The sequence below is a fragment of the Oryctolagus cuniculus genome, chromosome 20 (assembly GCF_051225735.1).
Source record: "Oryctolagus cuniculus isolate XC-2025 breed Fujian yellow rabbit chromosome 20, ASM5122573v1, whole genome shotgun sequence".
Lineage (NCBI taxonomy): Eukaryota > Metazoa > Chordata > Mammalia > Lagomorpha > Leporidae > Oryctolagus > Oryctolagus cuniculus.
The window spans coordinates 13,094,565-13,113,444 of record NC_142886.1 but is presented as its reverse complement, the minus strand read 5'-3'; the positions used below and the strand labels follow the sequence as shown (position 1 = coordinate 13,113,444).

The following is an 18,880-nucleotide window of genomic DNA, read 5'->3' as shown; positions in this document are numbered from 1 at the left end:
AACTGTTGTCATTCTGTTGTGAGCTGTTTTCTGCCAGCTGATTTATGCCCCTTAAATATTTCATCCAAGTTGCCAGAAAGTGGGCTCCTTACTGTAAAAATCAGCACTGCCATTTTCCTGTTGAGAATGGCTCAGCTGCTTCCTTTCACCTCCACACACAAGAAAATTTTATGTATTTATAAAAATATTAGAGAAGGGAAGGAGATTTTTATTTATCAAATAAAGATACACATTTTAAAAGACTGAAAGAAAAATAGACCTACACAATAAAATCTCAGTTCTTAGCATGACAAAGATGTTAACAATCTGGCCCTATCATTTTCTCCAAATGAATCAAGTGGAGGGGGAACCACCCACCCTGATGTGCCCCCACATCTAGCCAGAGATCCACGTGCTGTTTAAATGTGTTGGTGTCTTCATACATGCTCTTCTATTCTACAATGAAGGTTTTTTTTTTTTCACTTCCTAACAGACTTTCTACTCCATTGTGGAGCTTTCCTTGTTCCTTGTACATACCTCTGTCATTGCATGTAGTCTACCATTGCATTGCTTGTTCCTTTTTTTGTTTTTAACCTTACAAGGCTGTATAATGCAGTGGTTAAAGTTACAGGTTTTATAGCCAGAGTACTAAATCCTGATTCTGCAGTGGTCTTGGACACATGATTTCTTCCTTATGCATCAGTTTCTTCATCTTCAAGAACATCTGCTTTTTAGAGTTAACTTGAAGATCATGAGGGAAAACCAATTTTCAGCACTCAACCATAAAGTAGACATGTATCCCCCACCCACTGGACAGGGAAGTATCTCAGAGTGCTGACTTTGGAATCACACACTCTTGGATTCATTCCTGGTTTGTAGCTCTAGTACAATATGGTGTGGCCTTGGCACTTAATTTTTGTTGAGTTCACATTCTTTGCCTGTAAAATAAGGATCCTGCCTCAAAATGTCATGTGAGTAAAAGGAGCTTGTTGAATCCCTGCTACATGTGGTGAATGATTTGTTACTAGTGTAAACTTAAAGAAAATACAGAAGGCCGGCACCGCGGCTCACTAGGCTAATCCTCCTCCTTGCGGCGCCGGCACACCGGGTTCTAGTCCTGGTCGGGGTGCTGGATTCTGTCCAGGTTGCCCCTCTTCCAGGCCAGCTCTCTGCTGTGGCCCGGGAGTGCAGTGGAGGATGGCCCAAGTGCTTGGGCCCTGCACCCCATGGGAGACCAGGATAAGTACCTGGCTCCTGCCTTCGGATCAGCGCGGTGCACCGGCCGCAGCACGCCAGCCGCGGCGGCCATTGGAGGGTGAACCAACGGTAAAGGAAGACCTTTCTCTCTGTCTCTCTCACTGTCCACTCTGCCTGTCAAAAAAAAAAAAAAAGAAAATACAGAAAAGCTAAGAACCATCTGACGATGTTATTGCCAGTATCATGTGTATGATGGAAGAGAGATCATCCTATTTTGAGGAATTATTTTTCATTTTTTAAAAATTTGAAGTAAAAAATACAGAGGTAGCCAGGGAGAAAGGAAAGTAATGAAGCAAATATGAGAAAAAGAGAGTCGTTTCTTTCTGGATCTAACAGGAAATGAGCAATTGAGATCATGACAGAGAAATCAGCAGTAAAGACAAAGCAGCTTGAAGATCAACTAAGAAAGGGTTTAGAGCAATAGGCTGCTACTTTCTGATTGGAGTTAGTTCCAGGAATTTCTCACATCTATAACACCTGAGAACCAAGATATGGAAGAGTTGTTGCCCAATTTTAAGAAAATTTAGCATACCAAGCTTCTAAACATCCACATTGTCTCACAAACGGGCAGGCTTCTGGCACAGCACTTGGGATACTGCCTGAGACACCTGCGTCACTTACCAAGTCCCAGCTCCACCTCCAATTCCAGCTTCCTGCTGATGTGCACCCCGGGAGGCAGCAGGTGACAACTCAAGTAGTTGTGTCTCTGCCGCTCTTGTAGGAGACCCAAATGTTCCCAGCTCCTAGCTTTGGCCTGGGTCAGCCCTGGCTGTTGTAGGCATTTGGGAAGTGAACAACAGGAAGAAGATCAGTCTTTCCTTTGTCCCTCTGTCTTTCAGATAAATAATTTAGAAAACAAAGTATTCCACAAACAGTGTCATTGTACTAAGTATTTTCTACATATTTCATTGAACACATTTATTTGAGCATCTACCATGTTCATGGCAGTAAACTAGAAATGAAGAATAACGCTTCCTGCCATGAAGATGCTTGTAACAAACCAATGGTATACTGCATGCTGCTTTAACTTTACCTTTCTTCTTCAAATATATATAAAATTGACATTCCAGGAAAACAAATACTATTAATTTGTATTTTGACTTCTTGGCCTCCCTTACTAATAGACACACCTCAGACTGAGAATGATCTGATTAAATTAGTATTTCCTAAAAACAATATTGCATCATTTCTGTCTACTGTTCTGTGAACCACATCAGTCCCTGCATGTACCAAGTTAAGCATTTTCTCTTTGTGCCCTGCCTTCTTTCTGAAACGGTATTGCCTTCTATTTGAATTTCTTCCATGTGTGACTTATAAGTCTCCTACAAGAAGCTCTTTCTCAACCTACTCTTCCTTCTCATAGATAAATTCTCATCACTCAATTACCATGTTATTTTCTAAGTAGTATGTTAAGTGTAGCATGTGAGCCTTATGGTCAGTTTTGTCTTTGCATTCTCATGTCTAGAACAGTGTTAGACACATAGTCCTATGAAAATGAGGAGGGCTTTAATTCCATGGAACTTTATTTAAATTTATCAGACTATGAGACCAATTAAATTTTCTTGCATTTTTTTATTTTAACTGACATAAATATTGGAAACTGTGATATTTCAGTACATGTATATAATGTATAAAAAGCAAGTCAGGACAATTAGCATATCCATCACCTCAAATATTTATCATTTCTTTGTGTTGACAGCATTCAAATCCTTTCATGTAGCTGTTCCGAATTAATTATAACCTAATCAAGAAGACTGATTTCAAATATTTTCCTTTGTAATGCTGCCACCTAGTGTTGATATGTTTAGTAATACCTATTTGTAAAGAATTGAGGTCTTTGATCAGCTTTCTAAAACTTATTTAGGAATAAACTATGGCAATTTTTCTTTTCACATGTAGTACAATATGTAACTTTTGCCAGCATCTCAGTAAGAAAACCTTTTGTAATCTAATGTTTTACTGTAAGAGACATTTGTTTAGCACAGTGCCAAGAAGACAGCTTTCTCTTTCTCAGGAAGTGGTTGCATTTCAGACTAAGGTCACAGAAAGTAAGATCTCATTTCAGCTCTAAAGGAGCTGCCAGGAAACCAGATGTGGAAACTGGATTATTTTCCACTGTGATATCATGGTTTCATCTGAATCAACTCCCATAATTTCATGTAATTAATTCTCTGAGCTAAATATGAGAGCAGCTTTTAAAACCATCACAATAATCATTCTTTTAGTTAGTGTTTTGTGTGAGCACTGTGTGATTGATACAAATACTAGAATTCTGTGGTGGAGATTGCTCTCCAAAAGTGAGGCCTTACCTATGGGTTTAAAAATTGTTAAATAAAGAATTTTGTTATATGGAAAAAATGTTATGGATTTAATTGATATTTTAATGTATATCATTTACTCTGGAGGAGCAAACATATTTTTATAATTTAATAAACTTACATTTTTAATAACAGAATTACTGAATTGATGGGATATGAACCAGAAGAACTTTTGGGCCGTTCAATTTATGAATATTACCATGCTTTGGACTCTGATCATCTGACCAAAACTCATCATGATAGTAAGTACAATGGGAGAAGTCACAGATATTTCAGTCTTTTAACTCTTGCAGTCCCTTGCTTGGCTATATGTCTGCCTGTCTTCCTAGACCAACTATGTTAACAGGCCTCTTCTAAGGAATCTTGCCCAGGCCATCTGTTTTGTATTTGTTACAACAAGTTTAAGTAAGAATACAATCATTTAGCCACATATAAACTTCAGGGTTATATGTTTGGTGTGGTGGTTAATATGCTGCTTGGGATGCTTGCATCCTGTGTCAGAGTGCCTGGTTCAGTCCTTGCTTCTGATCCAGCTTTCTGCTAACACATACCCAGGGAGGAGGCAGATAACGCCTCAAGTACTTGGGGCCCTGCCATCCATGTGGGAGACCCGGATCGAGTTCCAGAATTCTGGCTTTCGCCTAGCCCAGCCCTGGCTGTTGCCGGCATTTGGGGGATTGAACTAGCAAATGAGAGCTCTGCTTCTGCCTTTCAAATAAAAAGTGAAAATAAATAAATTATCTTTAAAAAGGGACCTCCTTTAAAAATACATCAGACTTCCCTACCACTTTAAACACAAAGTCTATCTAAAAATCAAGTATTCTAGAATATTTAATAGCACTGTTTTCAGCATCTCTACCAAAATACTCAGAAAATGGTTGGTACATACAAGGCACTCAGAAAATGTGTTCAATGAATCAGTGAATGCAAAGGTGATCAAAACCATGCACGTGTGCTAACCAGTACTCTGGACATTTGATTTGATTCTGAATTTTATTCAGATATTAATAAAAATCCTAGGTAAGTTTTAAACTTGGGAATTTCTTACCTATTTAATCTGTACATAAACATAACTTCCCAGTGTGATTAGAGATGCCTGAAAGTCACTGAGTTAGTGTGACTAACCTTGAACTGTAGAGTAGGCCCAAGTTAACAAGCCCTACCACTCATGGTACCATTTTGGTTTATTCAGTACCTTCTCTCAAGTTAATGATTATTAGACTGTCTGAATTACCAAGAGACTATGGTATCAATTTAAATTCAGATCTGCGAACCACAGTATTTTGAAGCATCTTTGTATATCTAGAAACTATAGCAGGAAGTCAGAGAAATGACATTACCACATCGTCGAATGTGGAATGGAGCATTGGCCATCCTCTAGTCTGACACTTTGAACATAAGTTGTTGTAAGAATTTGAGAAACTGCTATCCCTTATTTCTAGCTGTCATTTTATTTAAAGTGAATATTGACAGGAAAAGAGTTTTATTTAGAGGATCAGAAGAAGGAAATAGGTAAATTTTCAGCTTTTTCCAGCTATGATGGGGTTTTTTTTTTATCAGTGTAAATGGTCACAATGGATTCCATTAAAATAAACATTTCTCCTTTTCTAAAACAATGGTCAGCATTTAGTATCTATTCATTTGATCAAATATTCAAAGTTATTTTCTCTGTATAATCCTTTTTCCTTTTCACTCCTAGTGTTTACTAAAGGACAAGTCACCACAGGACAGTATAGGATGCTTGCCAAAAGAGGTGGATATGTCTGGGTTGAAACTCAAGCAACGGTCATATATAATACCAAGAACTCTCAACCGCAGTGCATTGTGTGTGTCAATTATGTTGTGAGGTAAGCTTGGGAAGTAAACATTTTGGGAGAGCACATGGTGACTCTTTCTGGATGATCTGTTCCTTTATAGGCAGAGAAAAGGCTAAACATTAACTGAGTTTTATTTTACCTCCACATTTCTATGGGTGTATGAAGTTTAGTACTCTGCCTAGGTTTTCAGGCCAGATATTTCATTATGATTCCACTAAATACTATCACTGGTTAACTAGCAACATTGTTTCACTCCTATTTAAAAACAAAAACAGATTTTTGGATTAGTTTGCTCTGACCAGACAACTCTCCTTACAAGCAGTTATATTAGTTTTGTAGTAAGAATACTGGCCTTGGAATAGCCCTGCTGTCTTTGTTTCTCTGATTTCATATTTGTACATGAGATGGTAAAACTTTCCTCAAAAGAATCCTAAATGAAATTCTGTGTGAGATTACTATAAAAGGTTATATGATATAACACATGGCTTTTGTTTCTTCATGAACTCTTAGCTCATTGGTTTGTGAATATAATGAACATCTTAAATTAATCTTTCACTTACCTATTTCAGTAGGCTCCTGCACTGTCTGTCTTCTCCATTACTACCATATTCTAGTCCACCTTCCATATTGCTACCAGGCTAAGCTTCCTAGTGTAATTTTTTTAATGCTTATTTTTTTAAAGGTTTATTTATTTGAGAGGCAGATTATAGAGTAATATAGCCATTCTGCTGTTTTTTAAACATTTATTTATTTGCAAGTCAGAGTTACACAAAGGAGAAGCAGAGAGAGGGAGAGCAGAGAGAGAGAGGTCCTCCATCTGCTGGTTCACTCCCCAGATGGCCACAATGACCAGAGCTGGGCCAATATGAAGCCAGGAGCCTCCTATAGGTCTTCCACATAGGTGTAGGAGCCTAGGTACTTGGGCCGTCTTCTACTGCCCTCCCAGGCACATTAGCAGGGAGTTAGATCAGAAGTGTGGGAGCCAGGACTCAAACTGAAACCCATAAAGGATTCCAGCTCTGCAGACAGAGGTTTAGCCTACTACCCCACAGTGCCAGCCCCATCAGTTGCTCGTTTTCTTTACAACATTTGAAGTCCCTTTATTATCCTCAACATTAAATCCTTGCCTACATCATTTGTTATTATCATACTTTCCTAGATTTATCCCTCCCACTAAAATCTGTGGTCACCTCTGTTACTAAGATTTTAGTCATTTATTTTTGCTACTTTGGAGACCATCCTTCAGTATTTTAATATGAGTGCCAAAGAGTGTGACAGTGCATTGTTAAGAATCGCCCACTTTGGAACAGCTTTCTCCTCCTCCAACCTTGGCGTGCCTAACAATGGCTGCTTGAGCTCAGGTTTCTGCTTGTTAGCTTTTCTGGACAAGCCTTCACCATTTGACCAGTGAACACAGTGTCTTTTTATTATTTGCTTATCTACTTTCACAGTGGGTTATCAACTTCTTGAGGGCAAGGTTTAGGTATTTAACTTGGGTATTTTAATTCTCCATTCATTTCACATAGTGAACATTTACTGTGTTAATTACGTTAAACACAAAGATGGAGCTGTTGCTCACCTTCCTTCTTAAACCCTGTCCTGTACGTCACTGGTATCGTTTTCCTTCCACTAAAGAAAATACAGCACACAACTTAGAAAGATCTTCATCGTTTCTGGATATTCTGGGACCGTCCTTAGCTCATGCCTCCTGTTAGTGACAAAGACTTCTTTTGTGCTGATTTCATCATATGGATCGGCAGAGAAATTCTGATCTCTTTGTGTCTGTCTTGTGCTTAACTGCCAATTTCCCTGTCACCAGCGCTCTTCTCAAAGGACAGCCAGAGGTTTTTTTGGCTGAATTTAATCACGTAGTTGAATTATCTCACTATGAATAGTTGCATCTTCATTTCATATTGGCATTTTAAAATTCCAGATGCATGAGGGGTCATGCATCTCAGGGAATCTTAAAATGACAACATCATTTCACAGTCCCCCTCCCCTCGTTGTGTCAAGTACTCATTTAAGAATTACTAATCTCTCTCTCTTGACAGTGGTATTATTCAGCACGACTTGATTTTCTCCCTTCAACAAACAGAATGTGTCCTCAAACCAGTTGAATCTTCAGATATGAAAATGACTCAGCTGTTCACCAAAGTGGAATCAGCAGATACAAGTAGTCTCTTTGACAAACTGAAGAAGGAGCCTGATGCTTTAACTCTGCTGGCCCCAGCTGCTGGAGACACAATCATATCTTTAGATTTTGGCAGCAATGGTGGGTATTTTAGTTAGTTAATCTCCTGAAGTATATATGTTGTGGCAAGGCCCATTTCAAGTGAACTTGGCTCTGATGCTTTCTGTTGGTAATCATTTGGACATGATTATAAATCTTGTTTTTCATAGTCATTTTGAAAGTATTTAAATAATTTTGTCCTTATAATTTTTTTAGCATTCTTGCTTTTTCTTAGGGATTGTTGAGTTTTGTGCTTCAAAATGCCTTCATCCCACTTCAGTTTTCCCCAGCTACTCTGCTGTTTCTGTATCCTGCTTTCAGATTGTCTCCACAATAGGTGTAGCTGCATTAAAGGATGAACAAATAGTTATACCATAATTTTACTATATTTTACAATATACTATCATTTCAAGCTAGGTTAAATTTTAGTGTAAATAAAGGTTGGAATTACAAGTCTTTTATTGCCATGTAGATTAAAATGAGTTGTAATAGTGGACTGTAAAAATATCTCAAGATTTATAACATAGCATCTGTAAACTTCTTGATTAAAGAAAATTTGAGTGGATTAGATAAACCTTTTGTAAAAAGGAGTACATTGCTATGTATGTTAAAATTCTTAATGCTTTAGATTGACTAATTCTTTTCCCCACAGACTCAGAAACTGATGACCAACAACTTGAGGAAGTTCCATTATATAATGATGTCATGTTCCCTTCATCCAATGAAAAATTGCAGGATATAAATTTGGCAATGTCTCCATTACCTGCCTCTGAATCTCCAAAGCCACTTCGAAGTAGTGCTGACCCTGCACTCAATCAAGAAGTTGCATTAAAATTGGAACCAAATCCAGAATCACTGGAACTTTCTTTTACCATGCCCCAGATTCAAGATCAGCCAGCAAGTCCTTCTGATGGAAGCACCAGACAGAGTTCACCTGAGGTAGGTATCGTAATATAACAGCAGGGCAACTTTCAGATTGTAGCATTCAGGTATGTATTTGTATATCTGGTTCAGATTTTAATTTGGACCACATGTCACTGTGTGTGTGTGCTGGAGAGAGAGAGAGACACACACACACACAACACACACACCATCGCATGTGTTTTCAGCACAAAGATAGGAACATGGGAAGGAGTTGGTTTGATATTACTCAGAAGGTAAAACTTGGGTTTATTCTCTCTGGATTCTAAATTTGAGACTTTTTTGTCTTATAGATATAAACATAGAAACAATTTATCCATGTGCTCAAGATAACACCAGCATATACCTAAAGGCAAAAAACTTATTTTCAAGGTTTAAGTGGGAAAAGACCTTCTAACTCTCTTCCCAATATAGCCCTGTTTCAAAAAACTGAATAAGTGTAACATGAAAATACAAAGTCTTACACAGAACTTAATAATTGGTGTTTTTTATTGTAGCTCTGTGTTGATATTAACAGTCCTACAAGCACAATAAAAATTGTCTTTTTTTTTCTTTTTTTGACAGGCAGAGTTAGTGAGAGAGAGACAGAGAGAAAGGTCTTCCTTTTTCCCTTTGTTCACCCCCAAGCGGCCACTACAGCCGGTGCGTTGCAGCCGGCATGCTGCGCCGATCCGAAGCCAGCATCCTCCACTGCACTCCCGGGCCACAGCAGAGAGCTGGACTGGAAGAGGAGCAACCGGGACAGAACCGGTGCCCCAACTGGGACTAGAACCCGGTGTGCCGGCGCCACAGGCAGAGGATTAGCCTAGTGAGCCGTGGCGCCAGCCAAAAATTGTCTATGTGGAGCCAGTACCCAGAAAGATTATGTAGGTCTTAGTATTTTTAAGTCTGGAATGATTCAATCTCAGAGAAGTTCTTATGTCTAAAAATACACTTGGGAACAGGACAGCTTAGATCTGAAAGTGAGTCACAAATAAGCCTTAATAAGCAGTAGATGATTCTATATTACATTTGTCAAAACTGGCATTTGGGAGTAGGAGATTCGGTGTCTATAACCGGGAGACCATATTCTGTGCTTGAGTTGATTAGTTTGTCCAGCACAAAACTGATTCATTTTGGTTTTAATCTAACAAAAATCTTAGAATGAGGGAAGCAAAATTTTATGGTTAGAATTCTTGCCCCAAAGTCCTAACATAACAGTGTGCCCCCTGAGGTGTATGCCAAGTGAAGGACAGGCGGCTGTGCCCCACCTCAGGGAGTGGCTGTGAAGGTTCGTGACAGTCACCCCAGTAGTGTGCCTTCTCAGCTTGACGGGATTCCAGGGACTATGTCATCGAGCTAATTCTCCCATTAGGTACCCTTGTGGGACTTGAATTATTAGATAAGTTTAATTCTTTAGAACAAGCAAGCAAGTACATCTTTTTAAGGTTAAGTTTATAAATGATGTTATGTTTCATACACTAAGAAATAGTATACTGACAGAGTTAGTTCCAACAATTATCTCAAATGTAACTTCTTACTGATTGGGTGAAAATCCAATAAATGAGATGGACTTTGTGTTTTCTGAGATCTAGTTTGACAAATCCAACAGCTATCAAAACATATGGAAGGTTTTCTCAGGGAGAAGTCAACACTTTCAATTCTTCTTACAGCCTACCAGTCCAAGTGAATATTGTTTTGATGTGGACAGTGACATGGTCAATGTATTCAAGTTGGAATTGGTAGAGAAACTTTTTGCTGAAGACACAGAAGCAAAAAATCCATTTTCTACTCAGGTATGTGAACTTCCTTATTTTATATTAGGTTTTAGTTTGAAATGACTTTGGGTTTAACTTGTTTTTCTTTTACAAAGTGTAGCCTCTGTAAAAACTCGTGTATCTGTTGTTTTAAAGGACACTGATTTAGACCTGGAGATGTTAGCTCCCTACATCCCAATGGATGACGACTTCCAGTTGCGGTCCTTCGACCAGCTGTCGCCTTTAGAAAGCAGTTCTGCAGGCGCGGTGACAGTGTTCCCGCAGACTCAGGGGCAAGAACCTGCCGCCAACACCGCCACCGCTGCCGCCACCGCCACCACTGACGAATTAAAACCAGTGACAAAAGACAGTGTGGAAGACATGAAAGTGTTGATTGCATCTCCGTCTCCTAACCACATACCTAAAGAAACTGCTAGTGCCACAACATCACCACCATACAGGGATACTCCGAGTCGGACAGCCTCACCAAACACAGCAGGAAAAGGAGTCATAGAACAGACAGAAAAATCTCATCCAAGAAGCCCTAACGTGTTAGCTGTCACTTTGAGTCAAAGGTATTTATATGTAACACTAAAAGTACAATTCTTTTATTTTAGAGAAAATGTGTGTAATACTAAATGATTTCTAAACACACAGCAAACTTTCTGATCTGTATGCTTTTAACTTCCAAATTCTGTTCTTAAAACCAGCACTCAAAACTATTTCCACATTTCCCTGTATATTTGTTGTCTCAAAAACAAACATGTCACCTGACTAAATGGAGAAGGTGGTTGTGGGGGGGTCTTCTAATACCTTTAAAAAAAAAAAAAAAGCCCAGCCAGTAAGTTGTATAAATGTGTAAGAATCAGCCCATGCTTCTTGTAGTTGTTTAAATCAGGACAGCTGATTTGTCCTCACTACCTACTCGGATGCTTCCATCTCTTGGAATGCCTTTTACCTGAAGAAAAACTCTTCCAGCCCATCCCAAGTTGAGCGAGACACAGACTTTAATCCTCAGTGTTGGATATAAATATTTACAAGCCACCTTTTAAATTCTGTTGTGTATAGTTGTCTTTTTTTTTTTTTGACAGAGTTAGAGACAGACAGAAAGGTCTTCCTTCCGTTGGTTCATCCCCCAAAAGGCCGCTACAGCCGGCGCTGCACTGATCCGATGGCAGGAGCCAGGTGCCTCTCCTGGTCTCCCATGTGGGTGCAGGGCCCAAGCACCTGGGCCATCCTTCACTGCACTCCCTGGCCACAGCAGAGAGCTGGACTGGAAGGAGCAAGCGGGACTGGAACCTGGCATCCATATGGGATGCCGGCGCCGCAGTGCCGGCCCCAGTTTTTTGTCTTAAGATTACTTTTATTTTTCATTTATATATTATAGAACATTAGCTGTATTATAGATTATAGATTAAATAAGTTTTTGAGAGCTAAGCATAATTTATTACATTGCTTCTGTGGAATGAAGCAATGTGTTAAGTAGCTGGATATGACCTGATTTTTAAGTTAAAATTTCTGTATGTAATTTGTAATGGGTTTGACACCCTTTAAATTTTGTGACTGTAGCCAGAGGAAAGGAGTTTTAGCTAGTGTAGGTGTGTGGAAGAAACAGGATTCTCTCCCTGATGCGCCTCGATGGGGTGATTAGCAGCAAGCAGGAAACGCTGCCATGACTCAGGAATGTGGCTTTTTTGCCCAACTTTGTATCACTACCTAAACCTAGTGGTGGAAGAGGCCTTTTTTCGCAAGCTAGGAAAAGATCTTGGGGCTTTAAATGAATTCATAAATACTTAATAAATTACTGTATCACCGACTTTTCTGGAATCCACATTGTCTTGGGCATCTTAGGGATACCAACTTAACTCAGTGCCTAACACGTAGTAATTGCTCAGTGAATGACTGTTGGAGTGCTAGGTCAGTGAATACAGTCATATAAATGACAGTGACCTGTAACTTAGATTACTAGCTGCAGAGGATGGATATTCAGTTTTCCAAATAGCTGTTCCCTTGTACTTTTTACTTGTCAAAACCAAAGTCCAATATCAAGTCACTTTTGCAACTTTCAAAACAACATCTTTTTTAGTTCCAGTATATCATGCACTAAATACTTTCAAGAGATCGACTTTGAAAAATATGTGGAGGCTTTTTTCCCTACCTCTCTTGGTAATTATTTGCAAAATCAAAGTATTGTACAAACCAGATGACTTATAGCTTTAGAGCAAGGATTAAACATTTATCATTAAAAATACTACTACTAAGATGATACTTACATGATGGACTGAGTTACATTTCATAAAGAAAATATATTTATATATTAGGTTTTATAAATTTTTTTAAAAGCACAAAACAAAACTGCACATGGGTAATACAGCCCATACCCATATGGCATTCTCAACTATCCAGAACAGAGCAAGCAATTGTGATTGTTTGCTGGGGAAAGGGAGGGTGTTCAGGAAAGGCCAAACTAAACAAAATTGATACACTTGACTCCTTGTAACAGTTCCTCACTATTTAATGGTAGTTTTAGATACAGGGAGTTCAGAGTTGGTAACCCAGTCAATACTGAGGGCAAAAGCAGCATAATGACAAGGTCACTGGGAAGAGAACAGCGTATATGGAGACAGCACAAACTTCCGTGTCTGCCGCTAATTAGCAGTGGGACTTTAAGCAAGTCCTAAAAGGTTTCTCTCTTAAAAAATAGTTAATGCACCTGTCTTACCTATCTTGGAAACTGGAATGAAGTTAAAATGAACTAATGAACATATGTTTTAGTAACTGAAAACACTGCACAAATGTGAAATTAATCTTTTATTTCAGTCTTCACAATATCAGTGCTGGTTGGAATGAAAGGCTGATATGTAACTGTTCAGTGTATAGTAATGTTGATTTAGATCTGTTAGATTCTATTTTATAATAGGGATAGTTTTTAGGAAATATTGTTTTAAAATTGAGCTTTTATTTTCAAACTGATCAGGAAAGTTATTTTTTGTGTAACATGACATTTCTTAATGTTGGAAAACTAGGGCATTATGTATTGTGTCTGAAAGAGCTCACTGGGTATTTTTAAAACTGATGAAACAACTGTATCTTTGCTGAGAGTGTTTATTTCTTTTCTAGAACTACTGCTCCTGAGGAAGAACTAAATCCAAAGATACTAGCTTTGCAGAATGCCCAGAGAAAGCGGAAAATGGAAAGCGATGGTTCGCTTTTTCAAGCAGTAGGAATTGTAAGTGTGAGAGTAATAGTGTGCTTTTCTCTGCAACCCAAATGTGCTCTGAGTTAGATAGGGGTGATTCCTCATTTCTTCTAAATACATTGTATTTTCAGAAGTTATCCAGTGGGAAGTTTTACATTGTACATGTTTTTAAAAATATAAATATTTAATGAATACATTCTTGGTGTAAAAATTCCAAGCAATGCAGATGAATGTCGAATAAGAATTTCCCCTTCAGGGCCGGCACCGTGGCACACTTGGTTAATCGTCCACCTGCGGCACCGGCATCCCATATGGGCGCCGGGTTCTAGTCCTGGTTGCCCCTCTTCCAGTCCGGCTCTCTGCTGTGGCCCGGGAAGGCAGTGGAGGCACCCGCATGGGAGACCAGGAAAAGCACCTGGCTCCTGGCTTTGGATCAGCGAAGTGCCAACCGTAGTGGCCATTTGGGGAGTGAACCAACGGAAGGAAGACCTTTGTCTCTGTCTCTCTCTCACTGTCTATAACTCACCTGTCCAAAAAAAAAAAATTCCCCCTCATTCCACCCTTGGTATCATTAACCAGTCTCATTCTCTTCCCTTTAAAGTACTTTCCCTTATTAACTGAACTACTGTGTTTTAGGGAAGTCATTGCTGGTGTAATCTCTACCGATATTTTCAGACCAGAATAACTGGAAAGTATTTATAGACAGATTAGACATGAGTGATAGTGTAATCTAAGTAATTATTAAGAAAAAGAATTAAAAATAGTTTAGGGCAGTATTTAAGGAGCCTTTCTATATGGTAGTATTAAACTTACATTGATTTCAAAGTTTTTGATTATAAAAAAGGAACTCCGACTTACTAACATTGAAATAACTTTACTGTTTTTAGGGGACATTATTACAGCAGCCAGATGATCGTACAACTACTGCATCACTTTCCTGGAAACGTGTAAAAGGATGCAAATCTAGTGAACAGAATGGAATGGAGCAAAAGACAATTATTTTAATACCCTCTGGTTAGTTTACTCTTTCTGTCCTTGAACATCACAATTAAAATATATAAAACTTTATTATTTAGGAGCTTTATTCCAAGTGAGAGTGATTCTGATTGCTTAGCATTCCATCTAATAGCTGTAATGCAGGGATAGATGGAACTTCTCATTTTGGGGATTTGATATATCTATATCTGTCTGCAGTCAATATCAGTCAAAGCAGAAACATGCTTTTTTCTAAATTAAATTTGTCACTCCTTTATGTCTTCCTTGCATCCTGTAAACATATCTGAAGTAGCATCAGTAACACTTGATTGTACTTGTTTGTTTACACAGCTCTGGTTTTGCCCAGTAGACTGAAAACCCTTCCAGAAGTTATTTGCTTTATTTCTACCAATAGCTAGCATGCAGCAGTGGGTGTGAAGTGAACTTAATGAATACTTAGGTGTTCCTTTGTCTTCCAGATTTAGCATGTAGACTGCTGGGGCAATCAATGGATGAGAGTGGATTACCACAGCTGACCAGTTACGATTGTGAAGTTAATGCACCTATACAAGGAAGCAGGAACCTGCTGCAGGGTGAAGAGTTACTCAGAGCTTTGGATCAAGTTAACTGAGCTTTTTCATAATCTCATTCCTTTTTTTGGACACTGGTGGCTCATTACCTAAAGCGGTCTATTTATATTTTCTATATCTAATTTTAGAAGCCTGGCTACAATACTGCACAAACTCAGTTCAATTTTGATCCCTTTCTACTTAATTTTAACATTAATGCTCTCTTTTAGTATGTTCTTTATCGCCAGATCACAGCACATTTTCATAGTTCTTTGGTATTTAAACCATTGCATTGCAGTAGCGTCATTTAAAAATGCACCTTTTTATTTATTTATTTTTGGCGAGGGAGTTTGTCCCTTTTCGAATTGTTTTTAATAAGATACCAATATAATTTTTTAAAGACAGCAGTAACCTTTCATCATGATCACAGGTGTTTGAAAAATTTTTACTCAGTTTTTTTTCACATCATGTTTTACATAAACAATGATGCTTTGCCAGCAGTACATGGTAGCCACAATTGCACAATATATTTTCTTAAAAAATACCAGCAGTTACTCATGCAATATATTCTGCATTTATAAAACTAGTTTTTAAGAAGAAATTTTTTTTGGCCTATGAAATTGTTAAACCTGGAACATAACATTGTTAATCATGTAATAATGATTCTTAAGTGCTGTATGGTTTATTATTTAAATGGGTAAAGCCATTTACATGATATAGAATGATATGCATATATCTGGAAGGTATGTGGCATTTATTTGGATAAAATTCTCAATTCAGAGAAATCATCTGATGTTTCTGTAGTTACTTTGCCAGCTCAAAAGAAAACCAATACCCTTATGTAGTTGTGGAAGTTTATGCTAATATTGTGTAATTGATATTAAACCTCAATGTTCCGCCCACCCTGTTGGTATAAAGATATTTTGAGCAGTCTGTAAACAAAAAAAAATCATGCATTGTTAGCAAAATTGCCTAGTATGTTAAATTGCTCAAAATATGATGTTTGGTTTTATGCACTTTGTCGCTATTAACATTCTTTTTTTCATATAGATTTCAATAATTGAGTAATTTTAGAAGCATTATTTTAGGGATATATAGTTGTCACAGTAAACATCTTGTTTTTCTATGTACATTGTACAAATTTTTCATTCCTTTTGCTCTTTGTGGTTGGGTCTAACACTAACTGTATTGTTTTGTTACATCAAATAAACATCTTCTGTGGACCAGGCCCCTTTGATCAGCCTTTATGTTTAATACTGTTTGCTTCAGCACCTCCAGCTCATAAAATTGTTACCAACAGGTTGAGTACTTTACGAAAATTATATTGTACATTTCTACATTTATCTTATTGTCACCTCGACATGTGCTGTGTCCCTAAGTGTCATGTTCAATAATAACAATAATAATCTTGCGTTGTAAAGAGTATGTTTTTAGAAAACTTGTCATTTATAAATTTATGAGCCTATTAAAGTATAAGACACAAAATCAATATTTTTAGTATCAGTGGAATGAAGCAAATCCTGGACGTCATGGTCGTGTAATGTGGTAAGGGCCCGCGGTGCCCCTGCAGAGTCCTAATCTGTCGCATTACCAGCTGAACAAACGTGGCCTCCAGTGATGCAGGACGTGCCTGCCCAAGCTGGGAAAGCGGTACCCGGCTTCCAGCTTACGGCTCTGTCGTCAGCATTAGAACAAACTTGGCTTTTGTATGTCTCAAAAGTCTTTATCCTTTGTTTTTCTTTTAAAAATGTAGCTGCATTTTTTATGGTTATAATTGTAATTTTTTTAAAAAAAAAAAAACTACAGAAAATTTATAAAAGAATCCCTGCACCTAGAAGTAACAGAAAATGCTCATGGACAATGAGAGCAGCAGAGCCGGAGCCCGCGGGTCCTGTGGCCTGAGCGCACACGTGCGTGTGTGTCCTGAACTGGACCACGAGCCTCTCAGATGCCCGGTGATTGCAGGGACACGGAAACCTGGAAGAAGAGGTCACGACCTGACATTCAGGCCAGGCTTCCTGTGGCACAGGTGCACTTCACCCCGACACAGGCCCCAACGGGCGGAGCTACTGTAGTGCGAGAGGTGACGTCTTACGTCCTCGGGTCACAGAATCAAAAATTGTTTAAAAAAATTCGCTCCAGTTGACAGTTCAAAGTTTATGCATAGTTTTCAAATATTAGTCAATGAGCAGATCCTAGAATGGCCGAGGGTCTGGGAAGGTGGCGGGTGAAAGCAAGGACTTGGAAGAGAAAACCATGAGAGCGCGCGGAGCTGGAAGGAAACAGGTGCCCACTGCTGTCCCTCAGCACAAGCCACGCCCTGCCTCAGGCACTGTCCACAGAGCGGAGTGGCCCCGGGGCTGGGCAGCTGGACAGCGGCGAGAGCGTTCTCAGTCTAGACTTCCCCTTTGGTGCTGCTGTGACTAATGCACGGTCGTGTTTCCGCCCCGAGGGAGGGAGCTGTGGCCAAGCAGTTAACCATGTTTAGCTGAACTGCTGTGAGCATCACCGTTAGGCTTGGAGCGAGAGACGTGGTTCCCCGGAGCACCTCCACCGGCCAGCTCCGAGGCTCACCGATGAGGCGTGTACTGCCAAGGATGTTGTGTGTGTCATCTCAGAATCTCAGAAAACAAAAAACCTAGGCACTCACCGTCGGTAGGAGAGGCTGAGCCCAGGGTGCTGGAGGGGACCCTTTCCCCCACTGTCAACTTCAGACAGCAGAGAAAGCGATGCGAAGGGGAAGGGGTCGGGGTCACACAGGACACCTTTCCTAAGAGCGGCAGAGCGTGAACAAGGAATGGAAGGGCCGGAAGTACCGGTTAGAGGGTTTGTGTCTGAATCAGAGATTCAGATGTCCCGGGCCCGGAGACTGACTCCTGGTAGAGGAGGTAGCAGATGGGAGCACGCAGGGAAGGGCTGCAGGGACGTGCTGTGGTGGTTCTCCCAGAGCCTGCTTGAGCTAATGACTTAAAAGAGACATGCTCATTTTCAGTTTCTATAACCTCACAGTTACCAACCCCTGAAATACAGAAAAGATGAGTTCAGAGTTACCGTCAGCTTTGCGGAAACTTACTAGAAGTCTGATTGCAACGCAGCAATGTCAAAAACAGGCTGCGATGAATACAGAATCTGCAAACAGGTTGCTGGCTGGAGCCAACAGTAATGGGAAGAAAAAGGTCTCCGGGCTGAACCTGTTGTCCTAGTCATTCAACAGAGATTTAGTGCAGTCTAGGATCTGACCCGAAGCTGCCTCGCCGTGCGATGAAAGCTACACTTCACCCCAGCGTCCTAGGAACACCTCCTAGGGGTTGGGCGTAATTTGTACTCTTACCTGCGGTGGTGGTTTTTATCCCCGACGCTGCCCAGACACCCGATCTCCGCGTACTACTGAGTTCCCTTTATCCCCTTGTCTTGGCTCCGGTTCCGGAACGGAGAGGAGAGACAGGTGCCTGCGAGCGGCGGCGGTCGGACCCTCGGCGCGGACACCCCAGGAATGCGGAAGGCAGCTGGCACCCCTCCTGGCTCCCGGCACGGCGGCGGCCGGACAAGGAGGCGCACGCAACCCGAGCTGCCCGGGGAAACTCACCGGCCCCGCCCGCCGCGCCGCGGGCCCCGCCCCGGTACGTGCCTGGGCGCAGCACCGCAGCCGGGGCCCCGGGCCGGGCGGCGCGAGGCTGCCGCGTGCGCTCGCCGGGGCGCCTGCCGTGTACGTGTGGGAGCGCATGCGGGAGGTTTCCCGCTCCCGGCGCGGGGGGCGGGGGGCGGCCTTTGTCTGGAGTGCCCCGGTCAGTCGGAGTCCGAGGAGAGCGCTTGCCTCTGCTGGGTCGTGTGGACGCGATGGGGTGCGGGTGAGGCTCTCCGCCCAGGTGCCTGGCAGGT

General features: G+C 40.4%; 1 protein-coding gene and 1 non-coding gene across 3 annotated transcripts in view; one reads left to right on the top strand and one right to left on the bottom strand.

Moving 5' to 3' along the window:
• Window positions 1-16,229, top strand: part of HIF1A (hypoxia inducible factor 1 subunit alpha) — a 45,224-nt gene extending 28,995 nt beyond the window's left edge. Inside the window, 12 exon segments of one of the 2 annotated variants that reach the window (NM_001082782.1) lie at window positions 3,690-3,796; window positions 5,254-5,401; window positions 7,423-7,643; window positions 8,254-8,540; window positions 10,175-10,297; window positions 10,415-10,575; window positions 10,577-10,605; window positions 10,607-10,618; window positions 10,620-10,833; window positions 13,379-13,487; window positions 14,345-14,471; window positions 14,912-15,067. In NM_001082782.1, coding sequence (NP_001076251.1) covers window positions 3,690-3,796; window positions 5,254-5,401; window positions 7,423-7,643; window positions 8,254-8,540; window positions 10,175-10,297; window positions 10,415-10,575; window positions 10,577-10,605; window positions 10,607-10,618; window positions 10,620-10,833; window positions 13,379-13,487; window positions 14,345-14,471; window positions 14,912-15,063 — 1,690 coding nt within the window. In that variant the 3' untranslated portion in view covers window positions 15,064-15,067. 2 annotated transcript variants of the gene reach the window in all.
• Window positions 6,101-18,490, bottom strand: LOC138847333 (uncharacterized). The gene is made up of 2 exons (XR_016226756.1): window positions 18,333-18,490; window positions 6,101-7,944 (listed from the first exon to the last, which is right to left on the bottom strand). It is a non-coding gene; the product is annotated as an uncharacterized LOC138847333 (transcript).
• Between the last annotated feature and the right edge of the window lie 390 nt (window positions 18,491-18,880).